This window comes from Diplotaxodon limnothrissa, linkage group LG5 (assembly GCF_057381915.1).
Source record: "Diplotaxodon limnothrissa isolate DT_005_m linkage group LG5, D_limnothrissa_male_GT1.1, whole genome shotgun sequence".
Classification (NCBI taxonomy): Eukaryota; Metazoa; Chordata; class Actinopteri; order Cichliformes; family Cichlidae; genus Diplotaxodon; species Diplotaxodon limnothrissa.
This window is the reverse complement of record NC_140600.1, coordinates 38,245,413-38,263,831: the sequence shown is the minus strand read 5'-3', so window position 1 is coordinate 38,263,831 and position 18,419 is coordinate 38,245,413. Positions and strand designations below refer to the sequence as shown.

The 18,419-nt window shown below is 40.7% G+C and overlaps 1 protein-coding gene across 1 annotated transcript; it reads right to left on the bottom strand.

The window, feature by feature from the left end:
* Positions 1-13,546: 13,546 nt before the first annotated feature.
* LOC146632826 (putative uncharacterized protein MYH16) lies at positions 13,547-14,253 on the bottom strand. Its single transcript, XM_085353556.1, has 3 exons — positions 14,047-14,253; positions 13,818-13,964; positions 13,547-13,714 (listed from the first exon to the last, which is right to left on the bottom strand). Exons 1-3 carry the CDS (start codon positions 14,251-14,253, stop codon positions 13,547-13,549), a joined length of 522 nt encoding a protein of 173 aa, XP_085209682.1.
* Between the last annotated feature and the right edge of the window lie 4,166 nt (positions 14,254-18,419).

Sequence of the window (18,419 nt, the reverse complement as noted above, 5' to 3'; positions counted from 1 at the left end):
GGGGAGGGGATCAGAGAAAACTACAGGGTCCAACATCATTTTGGCAAAGTTACACACAGATTCAATACTGATTGTGACCTGCGATTGGGGTATCATTACTGCTGATGTGAATTTTGATTTTAATGAATTTACGTTTACCCTTAGCCGGCAGTTTTGAATTTCCCTCAATGTCGCCTGCTCTGGCCACTGGAAGACAATTGACTATGGTTGCTGGTGTCTCTAGCTTTACGTCTGAGAACAAAATCACAAATTACCAGAGTTTGACCCCGGCGGGTGTGTCGCCGAGTGGGGAAAAACGGTTAGACACATGAACAGGTTGGTGGTGTACCTGGGGCTTCTGTTTAAGACTATGCTTCCTCCTCACCGTTACCCTGCCACCCTCTTTCCCCAGCTGCTTGGGGTCTGCCGGGGAACAGCTAGCGGGGCCTACGCCATCTTCGGCTGCACCAGCTACAGGGGCCTGGCTAGCTACGGGTGAATGAAGGGTGCGAAGCCGAGTCTCCAATTCAGTAATCCTGGCCTCCAGAGCTGCAAATATGCTACATTTGTTACAAGTATCATTACTGCTAAAAGAGACCAAGGAGTAACTAAACATCTGACACAATGAGCAGGAAAGTGCAGAAAGGACAGGTGAAGTAGCCATAGTGCTAACAAGTCGGCTACGAGCTAAGCTAAGCTAGCGAAACAGTAAAGACACAGTGAGTGAATACTTTGGCTATAAATTAGGTAGTGGATACACACAAAGTGTGCTTCGGATGAAGCACGTGTGAAGCATTTTCTCGGATGAAGCACGTGCAGATTATATTATGAAAAAGAATGTAAAAGTTTTTAATTAAACTGCTAAGCAGATAAGCTACTCAAAGACACCACTGTCTGTGTTTGAACAGGAAGTGATACTCTACCGCAGAGAGAGCAAACACCAAGTGACAGCACCACCAAAACACCTCTCAGTAATTGCCATGGCATCATTTTGTATTCACTGGTGTTCTAGTTTCAGTTTAGCTAGTGATGTGTCCTGTATGTCGAAGCTGCGAAGCGTGCGTCGGGTAATCTCGGGGGAGGCTTGCGTTGATTACGTATGCAGTGACGTTAGAGGCCTCGCGGGCAGTCCGTACCATGTGACTGATTCAGGAAGTGGCTCGCCGGTTCGCGCCAGATGCAAAATAAAATGGGCAGCAAAACACAGCTGATTTCCCCCATCACATTGTGTCGTGGAATTAGATTGCGTACGTGCTACATAGTTTCTTAAGCATTTCTTCTTCGATGGAACCAGCAAGGAAGATTTTTTTTAAATCTCATCTCTCCTAATAAAGTATGCACACAGTAATAAATGTCACAAATGATAAGTACCATAATATAAATAAACAACACTGCAGATCCTATAATCTGATTTCTGTCTTTTAGTTTATTAAAAAGTGAAGCACCACACACTAGTTTGTGTTATTTCCCAGATGTACATAAGCATGATTACACAGTTACACAATCATACCAAAACTCTGTCCTGATAGTTTCCACTTTCTCTTTTGTATCAGACATACTGAGACAATATTCGGGATAAATAAACATGAAAAATTTTATTTATTCAGTTTAGAGGTTTTTACATCACATCATTATAACCAAAGGGCCTGTTTCACTTGAATCATCCACTTGATGGCGCAGTACAGCAAATGAATCATCACAATGCTTCACACCATGAGTCGACGAGTTGGATGGAAAGCTTCAGTTCATCATGAGGCTTCATCTCACCATCAATAGGTTTAGCTCATTTAGTTAATTTCCAGGTTTCTGTTTAGGCCTTTGTTTCTTAATTTCTTTTGTCAACTCCCCTGTACTCAGTCTCCCTGGTTCATGCACTTACCTGACATGTGTCATGTCTGTGTGGTCTTTGGCCGTACCTGTTGTCTCTGTGGTGAGATGACCTTTGCCTTAGTAGAAAGGATTTGTGTTTGGAAGTGGACAGAAAAGCCAACTGAAGGTCATTCACCTGACGACTTTGTCATACTTCCTAAATCATCACTATTCATCTGTTTTTAATCAATAAATTTTAACTTTTATTCTTTGCCTGTCTTGATTCTTCTTTATTCTTCCTGACTATAGTTTTCCACCCCCCCCTGCATGCATGTTGTGGGTTTTTATCTTATTTACACCCAACTACTATTCTGTCTTTATTTTTTGCTCTCAATAAACATGCTACTTCTTGCTATTTTCACTCACAAGCTCAAAATCTATTAGTTGTCCTTTATGTAAGACTGAAGACAAAAGGGGACCTATCCTTTCAGCCTGGGGCACTAAGGCTCTGGAACAGTAATAAAATCAAGCAGATTAGCTCTGCAGCAGTATTATTACAACAGGTACTGAAATGCATTCAATTATTTTAAATTTAAAGACAAATTACTGTACTGTTGGAAATAAACACAGTATAATTAAAAACATCAAGCACTCTACTCGAAAATCTTTTATTTACTTTAAGCTTCATATATGAACTTTGAACATTTTTCAACAAACCAAGTTGACTAAATATTTGGTTAAGTAAATATTTCAATAAAGGAATTCCTGTAACACATTTTGCATAGACAAACAGAAAAAATGCATTTCGTAGAAAGAGGATGATAACAATGTACCTACATTTTGGTTACATAGCCAGACTTTCCTCTTCCAGTCCACAGAGCAGCAGGATGATTGTGAAGATCCTGCTGGGTGTCTTGTATCTCTCAGGTCAGTTATTTATTTTGTCTCCCTTTGCTAGTCCTTATTGCTGTGATATGTTGTAATACAGCCAGCTTACATATTGAGAGATGTTCATGATTCATATTTTCCTCACAGGGTGGCTCGTCCTCTCCAAATGCCGTCGGTACCACTTTGTTAATAAGTCTTTTACTTGGTATGAGGCTCAGAGCTACTGCAGAAAGAACTATGTAGGCCTGGCCTGCATTGAAAACAGTGAAGAAATGAACCAGTTTATCAATACAGTTTCATCTGCTGGTTACAACTCTGAGGTCTGGATTGGTGTTTACATTCATTTACAACGGCGTTCTGCATCTCAGAATGATGATGATTCCTGGAACTGGAAAAAACAAATTCAAAGTGAACCTTTCTTAGTTTCCTATTTTTGTAAAAGCATTTCAGTGAGTGGACAGTGGTATTCCAACTGCTCAGTGGAACATCCATTCATCTGTTACAATGGTGAGAAAATAGCAAAGCGCTGTCTTTTCCAATAAAGATTGTTTTGATTCATTTTCATTTACCCAGAAAACTCAACATGACCTGTTCCTCTACCATTTCTAATTGCAGGAACTTCGCAGAGTCCTCAATATGTTCTTGTTAATGAAAGCATGGACTGGTTCCGAGCTCTGAGGTACTGCAGAGAGAACTTCACAGACATAGCCAGTTATTCGATATCTGACAGTCAGTTGCAAATACTGCTGCCAAATGGGGATCGAGCGTGGATAGGCGTCATTTCACATCCTGAAATTCGCCAGAGAGATTGTGGCAACTCCTCATTCAGATACTGGGATGACTCTGGAATCATTCCCAGCATTTTTCGCTCATTGTTTGGTGTTGCAGATTTGCAGAGGTCAGGAAAATGGAGGTTCATTGAGTATTTCACAAAAATCCCATTTGTCTGCTTTGACAACCTGCCAGCTCCTGGAAAGGAAAATGTTCAGAAAAAAGGTACGTACGTGTTAAGAAAATTTTGCTTTAGTTTTAGTGATAATTTAGTTATTTTTTGTCATAATTTAAGCATCAATATTATTTTGGTAGTCTAGATTTAACTGAGTAAATATCATAAGATTACAGTAGACTAAATCAAAAGTTGTTTTAGTTCTCTAACATATAAAGTGTTAAAGCTTGCTGTGTTTTTACTGTTGAGAGTTGCTTCACAGGGTTTACAAAGAATCTCGTTTTTTTTTTACATGAGATGCAAAATGTGTCCATATGTCTGCTCTTCTCTTCCTCCAAAGTCAAGTCAAGTCAAGTCAAGTCAACTTTATTTGTCAATTCTGCCACATGTACAGGACATACACAGAATAGAAATTGCGTTACTCTCAAACCCTAGTGATTAGAAAAATGCAAATAAGATAATTAAAAAGTAAAAATTTAAATAAATACAATACAATTTTACGTATAACAAAAAAAGCTATGCAATATACATATACAATACAAAACATTAGCATTTTATCATATCTTTTTGAGAAACTGTGAGCAGGGGAGTTAGTGGTACTGCTTACAGTGGGCAATCAAATGTACTCCTCGATGTCATGGTCCCAGGACTTCTACTTGGTATTTTGTGTTTCATTTGATGTTATTATGTTTTAGGTCCACCGTTTATTCTAAGGGTCCCTAGGTTGTTCTGTTAAGGTTATTCGATTTCCCCACGTATCTGTGAGTCCCCGTGCCACGTTTCTCCTCCTTGTGTTTTATTCCACGTTTTCCCCAGCCCGTTATGTCTGTGCTCTCCCCGTGTTCTCTCCTCCCCTCCTGTCGGCGCCTCTGTGTACTTCCTGTTTAACTTTGACAGTCTCCCGTCAGTATGAGTCATGTTGTGTTTGCTCCTGGCCTGTCTCGTTATGATTATCTGTGTCAGCTGTGTCCCCTGTGTGTTCCCATGTCCCTCGTTATCCTTCTGTGTATTTATGTCCACGTCTCCCTCCATTCCGTGTCGCATCGTCCCTCATGACTGTGAGCCCCGCCGTGTGTTTCCTCATGAGTCAGTTCCTTTAGAATCTCCCAGTTTAGTTTTATATTATTTTGTCTCGCCTTAGTCTTCTGTTAGCAATGAAGCTGTATTTAGAGTTCAGTCCTGTTTCCTGTGAGTTTGCGTTTGGGTCCAATTCCTGCCTGCACACGGCCTGATCGTGACACTCGAAACTTATTGCAGATTATTTCTGATTGGATCACTTCCAAACTTTACGTGTCATTATAATTTTGTCCTTGCGCATTCGTTTTTTGTTTTGTTTTGGTAATGTTTTCTTTTTGTCAGAAAAAATGTTATTGATTAAAAACTATTTTGAAAATTATTGGTCAACAAACATTTTGAGACCCAAAAATAAAACTGAAAACTCGTCATGATTTCTTTTGTCTTCTCTTTCTCAGTAATAAAAATGAGCTTGAATCTGGAGGACTTGTCTGTGGATCTGAATGACAGAGCTGTCAAAGCAAACCTCCTAACAAAGGCAAGTCTCTGCAAGTTCTATAAGTGACAAAAATATTGTTAGGACTTCGCTGTAATAATGCAATATGATTTTGTGCCTTATCTAAATGCTGAGAGCTGATAATTTTGATAAATCCTTCAGTCTTCAGGACCTTTGCTGTCAGAAGCAGCCTTTGTGTGAGGTAAAAGCCTTTTTTGTGTGTTTTTAGTCACCTGGAGGCTTTAAATTGTTTACTGTTTGTGTTTCAGCTGCAGGACAAACTGGAGGAAAAAGGAGTGAATGGAGTCAATCTGAAGTGGAGAAAGCTGCCTGATGGAGCAGTCTTCCATAAAGAGGAGAAAAATACTAAGAAGGAAGAAAAGAAGAAAACTGAGCTGTGAAATTTAAAACCAACTTTACTGCCACTTACAGCTTAACAAATTTATCAGAGCCCCATCCAGTGTAAGGTTGCTGATTCTCATTCCCACTGCTTCTCGACAGGGCCATTTACCAAGAGCTACGTCAGAAAACATTCTGTAAAGAAAAACATTTACTGATGTTACTGAACGACGAGGACCCAGTGTTGAGAAAACTGACGGTCGATATCATTAAAAATCACCTGATCGACACTATGCAGAATCCAGCCGTGTGTAGCTGAAGAGGCTGAAAATTACAGGTTATCTGTGGAAACCTCTATCAAGAAGGTGGTGACGCGTGTCATTAAAAATGCCAGTTCACCTTGCTGTACTGAAAAAGTTGATGCCATCACCCAACGGCTGTTCATAAAACTCTGGCCTAGACTTAAAAAAATCAAAATCGACAATGTGATATTCCTCAGTGATATGGTTTACAGCTCTTTAATAGAGAAATGGAAAGAGCCAGATGTCATACTGACATTCATGGAATTAGGCCACAAACATACAGATGATGTAATTGTAAAGGTTTTCAAGGAGCATGCCATCACTGTATTGGAAAGAGAACATTTCATCACAAGCTTCTTTCTCTCTGCGGGTCATGCTGTATGGATCGCAGGCAGAAAATACTTGGTTAGTGTTTTGTAAGTCCCTAAAAGTAGATTCTGTTCATCTGGACGTAGCATTTTCAGTTTCAATTTATTTAACATCTAATCGATTCAGGGTTTTAGAGTGCTTTGTAATGATGTGCGTCCTGTGACATGACAGTATTTAGTCGCTTTGAAGCATGCCTATAGCATAGCCCATCAGTGGTGTCAGTTTATGTGTGGGTATATAAAATATTTTTATATTGTTAAAAAAGTACATCAATGTAAAAAATTTAAAATGATAAATGTGTAAACTAAAGTCAAAAGCTGTGCGGTTTATGATGTCAGTGTGGCCCCCCGCTCCTTTTAATATTATCAGTTATAGCCAAAACAACGAATAGGAGCAGTACTATATGGTACTATTTGAGGTGCTAGTACTAGGGCTGGGCGATATGACCCAAAATTCATATCTCGATATTTTTTAGCTGGATGGCGATATAAGATGTATATCTCGATATTTTTTTAAAGCCATAAGGTAAGAACAAAAAGAGAGTTCTTAGTCAAAGCTGTGTCCCAGATGTCACATGTGCACTTGTATTAACATACAGCATAGATGTACATGAAAAAAACTACTCAAAAATAAATTATGAGCATTTATTAAATAATAATGCTCCATAAATAAAACGATGTTGTTTTTGTGCATAACAAAGAGCTCACAATTGTGCAGTCAAAATGTAAACTAAAAGACGCTGAGCATAATAACAAAGACAGATTTCACAGCTGCTCTCTTTCCAAGTTCGTGACTGACAGCCTGGAGTTTGAAATCCGCTTCATAACCGTGTCTCTTAACAGGTGCCATTTATGGTCCTTATACACACACAATACGGTAATATTACGTTGAAGCACAGTATGTATCACTCCGCGAGGCTCCTCGGTCGGTAGCCGTAATGCTCCGACAATCCATCAAGCCGGTGCAGCTCCATAGCTTACCAAAGTCGTACTAAAACATTTTTTGACAGACTGCTGAGCGCCGTGTACCACATAAAATCGGTTCGCGGCCATCAAGCACAACCAGAATTCATACATAAGGCGCACTGTCGATTTTTGAGAAAATGAAAGGATTTCAGGCCATGCATGGCGTTAGCGTGGTTAGCTCGTTAACACGTTGACGCCGTCCAGCCCCACGCACGGGGCGATGCGCAGTAACTCGTTAATGGAGATTTGCTGTGTAGATCTTGTCGTTGCCTGCAGGTGAAGCGATGGGGGGGAGGGGGAGTTGTGTTCAGTGAAGGAGAGGTCAGGCCGAGTAACGTTGAGTAAAGACAAAAGTGGACAAAAGAGGCAAACTTGTGGCTCCACAACTATAATTATAACGTAACATAGACTATATCGATATGAACGATATTGTCACATCTTATATCTCATATAAAAATATATCGATATTTTAAAAAAAAAACCTCGATATATCGCCCAGCCCTAGCTAGTACCCTTTTCCCCCCCCAGAAGACAGTGCAACAGATCTTTGGCTGATCAGTTTTTGAGACAGTGCCAGATACCAATAAAATCCTAGATGCCAATACCCATCTTTGAAAGATACGTTCAACTTTCTAATATTTATTCTTTTCTCAGAGCCTGGTCAAATATTGACTTTATGTTTGATGTCAAACATTTTACGATGCTGTATTTAAACCAAACTAGATAGCTGGCAGAGTTCCCTTTGTAAACGTAATGAAACTTTGGTATACTCAAATGTGCACATGCCAGATATTTAACGGATACGTTAAACATGGCAGAAATAATCGTGTTTGTGTACAACATTGTAAAATTGCAGTTCTTTTCAGCTAAAATGTCAAAAACTAACCGTAACCAAAACGATGAAGGTGATGATGTGACTTTTTAGATTTTTAAATAAAACACTGTAAAAAATTCCTTTGTTTAATTCTGAAGCCCTTTATAATAGTGATGGGATTTCCGGCTCTTTTTAGAGAACCGACTCTTTAGGATCGCCTCACTAAAAAGACCCGGCTCTTTCGGCTCCGAACCGGCTCTTCAAGTTGTTTTGTTGCTTTAATTAATTTATTATTAACAACAATATAAAATTATGCACAAAAGGAATTACTAACGTAAAAAAAAAAGTGGTTTTATTTATATATGTTTATATACAAATATATGCGGTGGCCCCTAGAGACAAAACACGTACAAACTCCAAAAAGCACATACAAACTCCAAAACACATTTCTAGCATGAACTGAACTTCCAAAATAGCTACCTAGATCACTTAAATTACACAATTCAAAGCATGAAAGCATATGTGTATTGTTTGTGTATTTATACACAAGCATTCATATATAGTGAAATAATAATTTAAAAAAAAAAGAAAAGTTCATTACCTGTTATTACCACACACCAAATCCGGTCGTTGGTACTTGCTGGCTTGTGTAGCCACTAGGTAACAAAAGCTCAACACTGTGCCTAGCATCCTGGAGCACTTCTGTTGTGTTTTGTACGTGTTTTGAGTTTTTATGTGCTTCTGAGTTTGCACGTGTTTTGGAGCTTGCATGTGCTTTGGAGTTTGTACGTGTTTTTACCTGTTTTGGAGTTTTTACGTGTTTTTACCTGTTTTGGAGTTTGTACGCGTTTTTGCGTGCTTTGGAGTTTTTACCTGTTTTGGAGTTTTTACCTGTTTTTACGTGTTTTTACTTGTTTTTACCTGTTTTGGAGTTTGTACGTGTTTTGCAGTTTGTACGTGTTTTGGAGTTTTTACGTGTTTTTACCTGTTTTGGAGTTTGTACGTGTTTTGGAGTTTGTACCTGTTTTGGAGTTTTTACCTGTTTTTACGTGTTTTGGAGTTTTTACCTGTTTTGGAGTTTTTACGTGTTTTGGAGTTTTTACCTGTTTTTACGTGTTTTGGAGTTTGTACGTACTTGAGAGTTTGTACGTGCTTCAGAGTTTGTACGTGATTTGAAGTTTGTATGTGCTTTGTCTGTAGGGGCCACCGTAAATATACTTTTATTTATTCACTCCACATAAAATGTAATAAATAAATCATATAATACAAAAACCAACTATTCACATTTCAACTTTTAACTATTTAAATTTTCAGCTTTTTCCTTTTACAAATTTAAAGTGAAACAACACAAAACACTGCAAACCACAACACAATTAAATACAAATTATAATATGAAAACAAAAAGAACATGCATATACTGTCATATGGGCCTGCATGACTAAACTTTCTGAATCCTTTATCATCCACAACTGAAAATAGTTGTGGATGATTACTATACCTTTCTAATGTGACGTTTTGTCCCTGGCTCTCTTTCTCTGTCTCCCTCCCGCTTTGTTCCTGTGCTACTGAGTGCAACTACCGCCCCTTCCCAGCGTAAAGTAAAAAGGCTCGCATGCGGAGTGAAGCGGAAAAAAAGTGCGAGAGAGAGGGTGAGAGAAAGAGAAAAAAAAAACCCCAACGGCTCGCGATAAGGAGCCGGCTCGCGTCGTTCACGTCAAAGACCTGGCTCTTAGTTCGCGACCGACCCGTCACTACTTTATACCTTTATTAGTTTTATTATATCAACCTCTAAAAAAAAATCCTAATTTGTTTAATTTATAAATAAAATAATGGTTTTATGTGTGTTGATTTTTGTTCTAGTAGGAAGTCTAATACCCAGATAAATTAAATAAAAATAACCCCCCACACAAATAGCCACCATAAAGGAAGCCAGTACTGAAATGCCAGTTTTAATGACACAGCAAATTTTGTTACTCGATGGTTTTACCACAGAAACGTATTTTCTTTTAAACTACTGCCACAAAACTTTAATGCAATTAAGAACAACAAAAAAAATTTCCTCTCTGATTCTAAGACATGTTGGGTTCACTTCAATGGACTAGAAGTCTACTTTAGATACCATCTAAATCATCGATTGGTGGATTTGTTTTTTGGTTTTCTGTTTATTTATTTTTTTATTTGCTTTGTTTAGAGGAAAAGGGGCCATAAGTCCTATTAACCTGTAACAACTGTGATACTTGCTTCTAATAAAAGATATTTGAAAAAAATAAATAAATAAATTATATATATATAATGTGTGTGCCCAGATTTTCTTCAACAAACGTTTCTTAATTTCAGAAACTGTGTCATCTGTATACAGAACGCGTGCCTTTTTAAAAGCACGCCTGACAAGTTCTTCCACACAGACTTCAACTGAAAGCTGCTTCTGAGCTTTGATTTCAGAAGACTCTGGCTCAAGTTTCTGTGTGGACACTACAAAGTGTTTCTTGAAGATGGAGATGAAAAGTTTGTCAACTGTTGGCTCTCCTAATTTCAATAGAGTTAAGGTGTGTTTTGGGTTGGAGAGCGCTTCCTTGCAAAAGTCTTTGAAAATGACCTTTGCAAGATCTTGTAGGGCCTTTGGTGATAAAGTCAAATCTGCTGTTTTTATTTCAGAGCAGATTTGATCTAAAAGGCGCTGGTGGAGGGAGTCTGATGGGCAGGCTGTGGATTTTTTTGCAGCCTGGGAAAGGACAGCCTGAAGGACCGCGCTTATGAGCCCTTTTCTCTCTGCTTCACCTCGAGGTGACGCAGAGGGTTTCTGCTCCTCAGAAGCCACGGCTGCTTTTTCAGCCTCTGAGGCTTCTGTGTTTGCCATTTGTGAAGGTTCCACAGACAGCGAGGACTCCAGATTTTTCTCTGGTTGTTCTGTCTGTGGGACCTGCTGATTGTCCTGCTGGCTGCCTGACTGGGTGCACGTGCAGTGTGCAAATCTCCCTAACAACACCTGGATCAGTTCTTTTATGAAGCCTTCTCTGGCTCCGTGATCTGACTCCGGGCAGAGCTGCACCATCTGAGCAGCCATGTGAGACATTAGCTGGACAGTGCAGTCATCTGGGCGACCAACCAGCATGGATCGCACCTGCGACATGTTTAGGTTATCAAAAAAGCCATCTACGAGGGTACCCACAGTGGCTGCGTTAATGTCATCTGAATACATTTTCGTGTTAGTGTTTTCTCTTACTTCGTGTGTCTGGTTCCGATGCATGGACTCAACTGAATGACAGTACCTGTAGCAGCACCCCTATTTATGGGTTCTCGAGGTCTTTGTAATGATGTGCGTCCTGTGACGTGACAGTATTTAGTTGCTTTGAAGTATGCCTATAAGCCCCGCCCACTTCTAAAAAGAATGCCTAGCAACAGCGTCACACAAACGCACCGGCGCTAGCCGCGTGGATGTGAAACGCGGGGAGAGATCACGTGGAGCCTGCACGTCCACTGCTGTCACCGACACGGAATACTTTTAAAACCCTTCCGTTATAGTTTGTGCTGTCACCAGGCTGTCCGTGATGGCGGGTAAGCGACGGGAACGTAAATGTGCGTGTAGCTTCACTCGGCTAGCAGAGTGGTCACGTTAAAGCGAGCTATACGTGAAAGTTTTCAGCCGTGTGGATTTTTAAAATACTTTGTGATTACTGTCATTCAGCGCAGCTGTTCAGCTCTTTGAAATGCAGATGAAAATAACGCGTTTTTCTCACGGTGGAGCTCACGTTTTTTTAAGCACAGCACCGGAAATGACTTCAGATACCCACGTGTGCCACTACATATATATTATTTATATGATTTGTTTCTGGTTTGTGAATTGAACTTAAGATCAGATGTGATGGAGTTGGAGATGGAGACACTTGTCGAAACCGGAAATGCTGAGACTCTCAAAGCCCTGTACGTATTTCCTGATATATTCTCTTATCTGCAGGTATCTAAAAAAGGCTCTCCCTTGAGCTTCAAAGTCTCTGTGCTGCTGCAACATGTTTTGCATTTAGATGGTACTGTAAGGTTGAAGTGCTTCGGTGGTGATAGTTTTGGAATATGTATCATTTGCGTCAGTTGGATTTGGTGACTGTACTGCAGAAGCTAAATGCCATACCAAATGTTCTTTTCCAGTATTACTGCTTAGTACTGCTTGACTACTACAAAGAGACAAATGAGATGTTTTTGTACATTAACAGCTAAAAGTTGTCATTTTTCATAAATAAAATGGAAATACGTATTTCATGTCTCAATGCGTTGCTTTGTGGTTTGTTTGTTTCCAAAAAATGAAGAAAAAAAGCAAGAAAACAGAGTTAATGGGAAAAAAAGGTCTTTTATTTCCTTAAAAAAACATATTCACATTCAACAGCATATTTGGTCAGGTCTTGTTACAGGTTTAGTCAGTGAAAAGTTCAGACAGATACATTTGAAATCTGAAAATACACTGACATTAATGGCCTAAACTACTCCATGTGCTGACAGCACCCCAGCAGCACTTTATGATAGTGACTGAAGTCATTTATAAGGCAAAAACTAATCATGAAAAAAAGTGCTTTGTATTTAAGTCGCCACTTATGTACGGACTCAAAAACTTCCCTGTAGCCTCTCGCATGTATGGTTTAATAAATACTGCAGCCAGTTTGAACCTTATTTATCTTAAAGGTTGTCATGCATTTGCTTAAATGTAGGAAATCTTGACTACATTGACTACATGCTTTTTATTTGTTTTTGTTTCTAATGTCTCTGTAAAGCACTTTGAATCACCTCATTGTTGAATTGTGCTATACAAATAAACTTGCCTTGCCTTGCCAACAGTAGTTTCCTGATGGTCACATCGGAAAAAGAGAGCCGGAATAAATACAAAATGCAGATTTTAAATAATGAGCTTATTTACTAAGAGGAACAACATCCTTCCTGGAAATGTATGAAAAACGCTCCATCCCAAGTAACTGCCCCTCAAACCAGTTACTATGTTTGAGGGGCAGTTACTTTTTCACATAGCCCCATCCACAAGCTGCATCCATAAACTCTGCATGTTTACAGAAAGAGAAGGATATCTGCTAAAGCACAAATATCTGGAATAGCCTCAGCCACCCCGTATATATGTCAGTACAGTAAAGTTGCACATTTTGATTTGGAAGTCTGTAGTGGATTGACTTGCTTTTTGAACAGCCTCGTGTGGCCATTAGAGGAACTGCAGTTTCTGGGTGCCAGCTTTATTTTGTAACTATTGATGCTTTGTCTTGTCTGGCTTTTTATGTATTAAACAAATACAATATCTCATATAAAATGGTGTGTTCCAGACTGAGAATCAGCCTGAGGATTGTTCTTTAGATATTTGGAAATCTGGAACACTTAGAAATACATTTATTAGTTTTTACATACAAATGTTACAGTATAAATGGATAAAAAGGGGATATAAAGCTGGAATGTGTCAGGGCTATGAGCTTTCACTCAGAGAGGAAGCCACAAGTACATTGTAGAAAACTCAACAGGAATGTACAGCATACACAAAAAAAAGTCAGGTTCCACCCATGGAACCTTTTGGATGTTTCAAACTTCATACTGTACCATGCTTCACTTCTGGGGGATGATGGTGAAATTGAAGCCATGCTCCTAATCAATCATGAGCTTCTTGAGGGAGTTGAGATAGGCTGGGATGAGGGAGCTGACTGACTCCTCGTCATCGTTGAGGATCTTCTCTCCTCTGCCTTCCGAGCCCACTGAACTGGGTGACCGGACTCGGCCTGGGAGTGCTGTAACCCTGTTAGAACAGACACAGGCCTTAGAGTCAGAACAAGTACTTAGTAGAAGAGGCTAACATGGAGTTATTATTTAATAAACCGCGTAATACACCTGATAATATACTGTTCCAGAGAATACTTACGGAGGAGTATCCCTTGCCGAAGCTTCCTCTGTTCTTGGTCCTAATCTTGGTGAGCGCTGATTCAGCAATGTCCGCCCTCTCTTTGGCATCATCCAGCTCGTGCACGGTCTTCCTGTACTTTGCCAGGTTCATGTTAGCTTGTTCCTCCTGAAGTGACAGCAGTGTGAGTTAAAGCCCACAAACACCATGCTTGGAAACGTGTTCAGAGTAAGAGGATGAGGTGATGTACGGCCTCCTCTACTTGTCTCTTGTAGGCCTTCATCTTGTTTTGCAGCCTCTCCACCAGCTCCTGCATCCTCTGCTGGTTCTTCTGGTCCTCCTCCGACTGGAACAGCAGTTCCTTCAGCCGACGCTCGTTCTTCCGCAGCGTCTTCACTGTCTCAGCGTGCCGCTTTTGTTCAGAGTCCAGCTCCAGCTCCAGCTCCTTCACCTGCATGCAAAGAGTATCTACTATTGTGTGCAGGAAGGCGTCATATTTATCCACTGAGTGTTTAGTGAAGACACACTCTGTTACAATTTGCTGTTTGTCAAAAGTTCCATAAAAGCAGAAATGTGCTGCAGGCCAGACAACTTTGGTTGTCTGGCCTGCAGCACAAAGTTATGAGCTGTATGTTACATTGAGTATAACATACAGCTCATAACTTTGTTTTGTCATATTTCTGCATATGCCAGTGTGCTACATGCAAAGGCATGTGCAAATGGCTAGCCACTAGCATGTAAATATAAATCCTTAATCCTATAATTAGTTTTTATATCATCTTATTATATTGACATGTGACACATTAGCTGGACAGTGCAGTCATCTGGGCGACCAACCAGCATGGATCGCACCTGCGACATGTTTAGTTGATCAAAAAAGCCATCTATGAGGGGACCCACAGTGGCTGTGTTAATGTCATCTGAATACATTTTAGTGTTTTCTCTTACCTCGTGTGTCTGGTTCCAATGCATGGACTCAACTGAATGATAGTGCCTGGTAGCAGCACCCCTATTTAAGGGTTTTAGAGTGCTTTGTAATGATGTGCGTCCTGTGACATGACAGTATTTAGTCGCTTTGAAGCATGCCTATAGCATAGCCCATCAGTGGTGTCAGTTTATGTGTGGGTATATATAATATTTTTATATTGTTAAAAAAGTACATCAATGTAAAAAATTTAAAATGATAAATGTGTAAACTAAAGTCAAAAGCTGTGCGGTTTATGATGTCAGTGTGGCCCCCCGCTCCTTTTAATATTATCAGTTATAGCCAAAACAACGAATAGGAGCAGTACTATATGGTACTATTTGAGGTGCTAGTACTAGGGCTGGGCGATATGACCCAAAATTCATATCTCGATATTTTTTTAAAGCCATAAGGTAAGAACAAAAAGAGAGTTCTTAGTCAAAGCTGTGTCCCAGATGTCACATGTGCACTTGTATTAACATACAGCATAGATGTACATGAAAAAAACTACTCAAAAATAAATTATGAGCATTTATTTATTTATTTCTTTATTTTTTTTTTTTCCTGTCCCGTTTGGCTCTTTTGCATCAGAATTGTTGTCTAAAGGCAAAGAAAGATGCCCAACGGATTTACTTTACCAAATTGACCATCCCAGCCTTGCCGTAATGGTCCATTTGATTCACCTTTTATTGTTTATTTTATTTTCACTTGCTGAATACGGGACAGACTTGACTGGGGGAAAGAAGGGGAGAAAGAAAGAGGGAAAGAGAAACAGCTGAGAAGAGGGACGGGGGAGAAGGGCAAAAGACAAAAACCAACAGAACGGGCAGAGAAAAAAAAAAAGCATATATCAATCACCTGGATCACCTGCTGAGAAAGAAAAAAGAAAACAAGCAGAAGAGAACAAGAGTAATAGAATAAACAGCATCACAATGATATATGGGAATATGACAGTAAATACTAAATATTAAACATTATTGTGCAGCACATAAGATCAACAGAACACAGTGTGCTTTGAGGTAGGAGCCAAAAAGGGTGTAGTTTGTGGGTGTGATCACCCGTGTGTACACCTGTGAGCATGGACGCGCTTGTTTTTTGTTTTTTAAAAGGTTCCTTCATGTAATAATCTGCTAGAGGGTGTGGGGGGGCCACAGCCCCGTCCTCCAGGGCATGAAGCAGGTATGGAGGAGATCAAAACTCCAGACATCCAGAGGCCCCCAGAACACAACAGACCAAGGAAGACCAACAGAGGGGCAGCCGCGCCACTGTCCCAGAAAGAGCTGAGGAGAGTCCCAGATGAGGGCTCACTCAGCAGCCGCGGAGCAGAAGCCAGGGGGAGTTGCAGTGACGCACTCGTGAGCTCCGCCGGCAGCCAGCCGTGGCTGAGTGACCGAGCCCCAGGCCGAGAGGCCGGGGGCACCCCACCTCCGAAGTGGCCCGAGCGAGCCCCAGGCTCCAGGCCCCGATAAGCGGCCGCCAAGGAGTGAGCCGGTGTGTACCTGGACGCCCATCCCCGGACACAAAGAACCACCAACGCACCGATGTCTGAGGGCGTCTGCCACTGGCAGGGGAAGTGGTGGTAGGGGGAGATAGGCCTCCAAACCTTGGAGGGCCTGAGATGTCCCCAGAGAGGTGGCGCCTGACACCCAACCTGACATATAGACACAGACATACAGGCACACACAGACACAAACATCCATTCCCACCCTCATGCTCTCATATGCACTTACTCCACACTCAACCAACGTGGAGACAGACATAAAGAGACGCTGTACACACGATCACACTCCCCAATCGTACTCTACAAACCGGGTCTAGGTACCCTTGCCCCTGGAGGGGGGAACTGCACCCAGACCCAGGTGGTGTTACCCTTTTCCCTGCGGTGGGAGGAGGCAGACCGCCCCGACTCCGCAGCAGCAGGAAGGCCCCACACTCCAGACCAGATATGAGCATTCATTAAATAATAATGCTCCATAAATAAAAGAAAACGATGTTGTTCTTGTGCATAACAAAGAGCTCACAATTGTGCAGTCAAAATGTAAACCAAAAGACGCTGAGCATAATAACAAAGACAGATTTCACAGCTGCTCTCTTTCCAAGTTCGTGACTGACAGCCTGGAGTTTGAAATCCGCTTCATAACCGTGTCTCTTAACAGGTGCCATTTATGGTCCTTATACACACACAATACGGTAATATTACGTTGAAGCACAGTACGTATCACTCCGCGAGGCTCCTCGGTAGCAGTGCTGCCAACGTAGCGACTTTGTCGCTATATTTAGCGAGTTTTCAGACTCCCTAGCGACAAATCTGGCGACTTTTTCTGGTATTATTGGAGACTTGTTTATGACGACTTTTTGACGTGAAAACGCGTATCGCTCTAGATCTCACCCTGGGTCAACACACCTGAATCACATGATTAGTTCGTTACCAGGCCTCTGGAGAACTTCAAGACGTGTTGAGAAGGTAATTTATCCATTTAAATCAGCTGTGGTGCATCAAGGACACATCTAAAACCTGCAGGAAACCAGCCCTCTTGGACTGGGATTGGGGACCCCTGCTGTAGCTCAAACAGCATATGAAGCATTTAAATTCAGACCAACCTTATAAGCGTATAACACCGATGGGGAACAATGTGTTCTGCAGAATACTCTTGATACTTTAAGAGCAATTTGCCAATAATACAGATTCATGTGTAGTAAGGTGGTTTCATTGCTACTTTTATTAAAGGAGTGCTTCTAAAAATTGAGGTGGTCATCTCCGCTTGCATTTCTGTAAAAGCCACAGCATGCCACCTTGGGTAAGAATATGTATTCTTAACATTTTGCTGTCACAGTTTAGCTGTTTTCATTTCCACTGACACATCAGCTCCTAAGACCACAATACTACTACCAAAGTACTACAAGGATCCGGAAACAAGGACAGAGGGGGGATATAAAATATACCAAATGTTTCTTGAATTGTTAGCACAAGTGTATATGTGTATGTATCTAGTCGGGTTTATATGCAGTAGTGCTCACTTGTTTTCTTTCATTTTATTACTTAACTGTATTTCATGTAAGTCATTGATATTAAATATTGACTTTACAGAGGGGTGGTAAGAGTTTGGTTTGAGATTTTCCTGTTAATATTTGGATATTTTTCTTGCATTAACAATTTTTTGATTAGAAAAGCAGAATAAAAACGTGCAAATTAGCTTCATTTATAGTTTGTTATACTCCTTCCCTCTAATACAAATATTTCATTTCTAACTCTGAGTGTAAGTGCATAATTTAATAATAAGTGTTTCTGCTCACAAATGTCCACGAGCACAGACATGCACGCAAAAACTGCGTGACTCCTCGCTGGCTGTAACTCACCGCGCGTGTTCACCTGGAACGTCCTCTAAGAAGACGTGTGACCATTCTGATAGCCGTCTGTGTCTGCAGGTGAATGAGTGAAGCTACATAAACAGTTAAATTAGCATAGCTTACCAGCCGTAAACCCGACAACAACACAGTGGGTGAGGGTCGGAGGGGGGGTCGCTTGACATTCTAACTTTAAAGGAAGGATTTTAACAGTATTTGCTGTGGGTTAAAGCAGTGGACCAGCAGGCTACATGTTTGAATCCAAACAAGTTTCACTCAATCCCAACAACTGAGGATCGCCATTGTATAGCGGT

Bases quoted from the DNA above. Each gene is read 5' to 3' on its own strand.
- LOC146632826 (XM_085353556.1), bottom strand. From the start codon at position 14,253: ATGCAGGTGAAGGAGCTGGAGCTGGAGCTGGACTCTGAACAAAAGCGG. The intron at 13,965-14,046 runs GTACATCACCTC...CTGTCACTTCAG, and splicing joins AGAGACAAGTAGAGGAGGCC to GAGGAACAAGCTAACATGAA. The intron at 13,715-13,817 runs GTAAGTATTCTC...TCTGACTCTAAG, and splicing joins TCGGCAAGGGATACTCCTCC to GCCTGTGTCTGTTCTAACAG.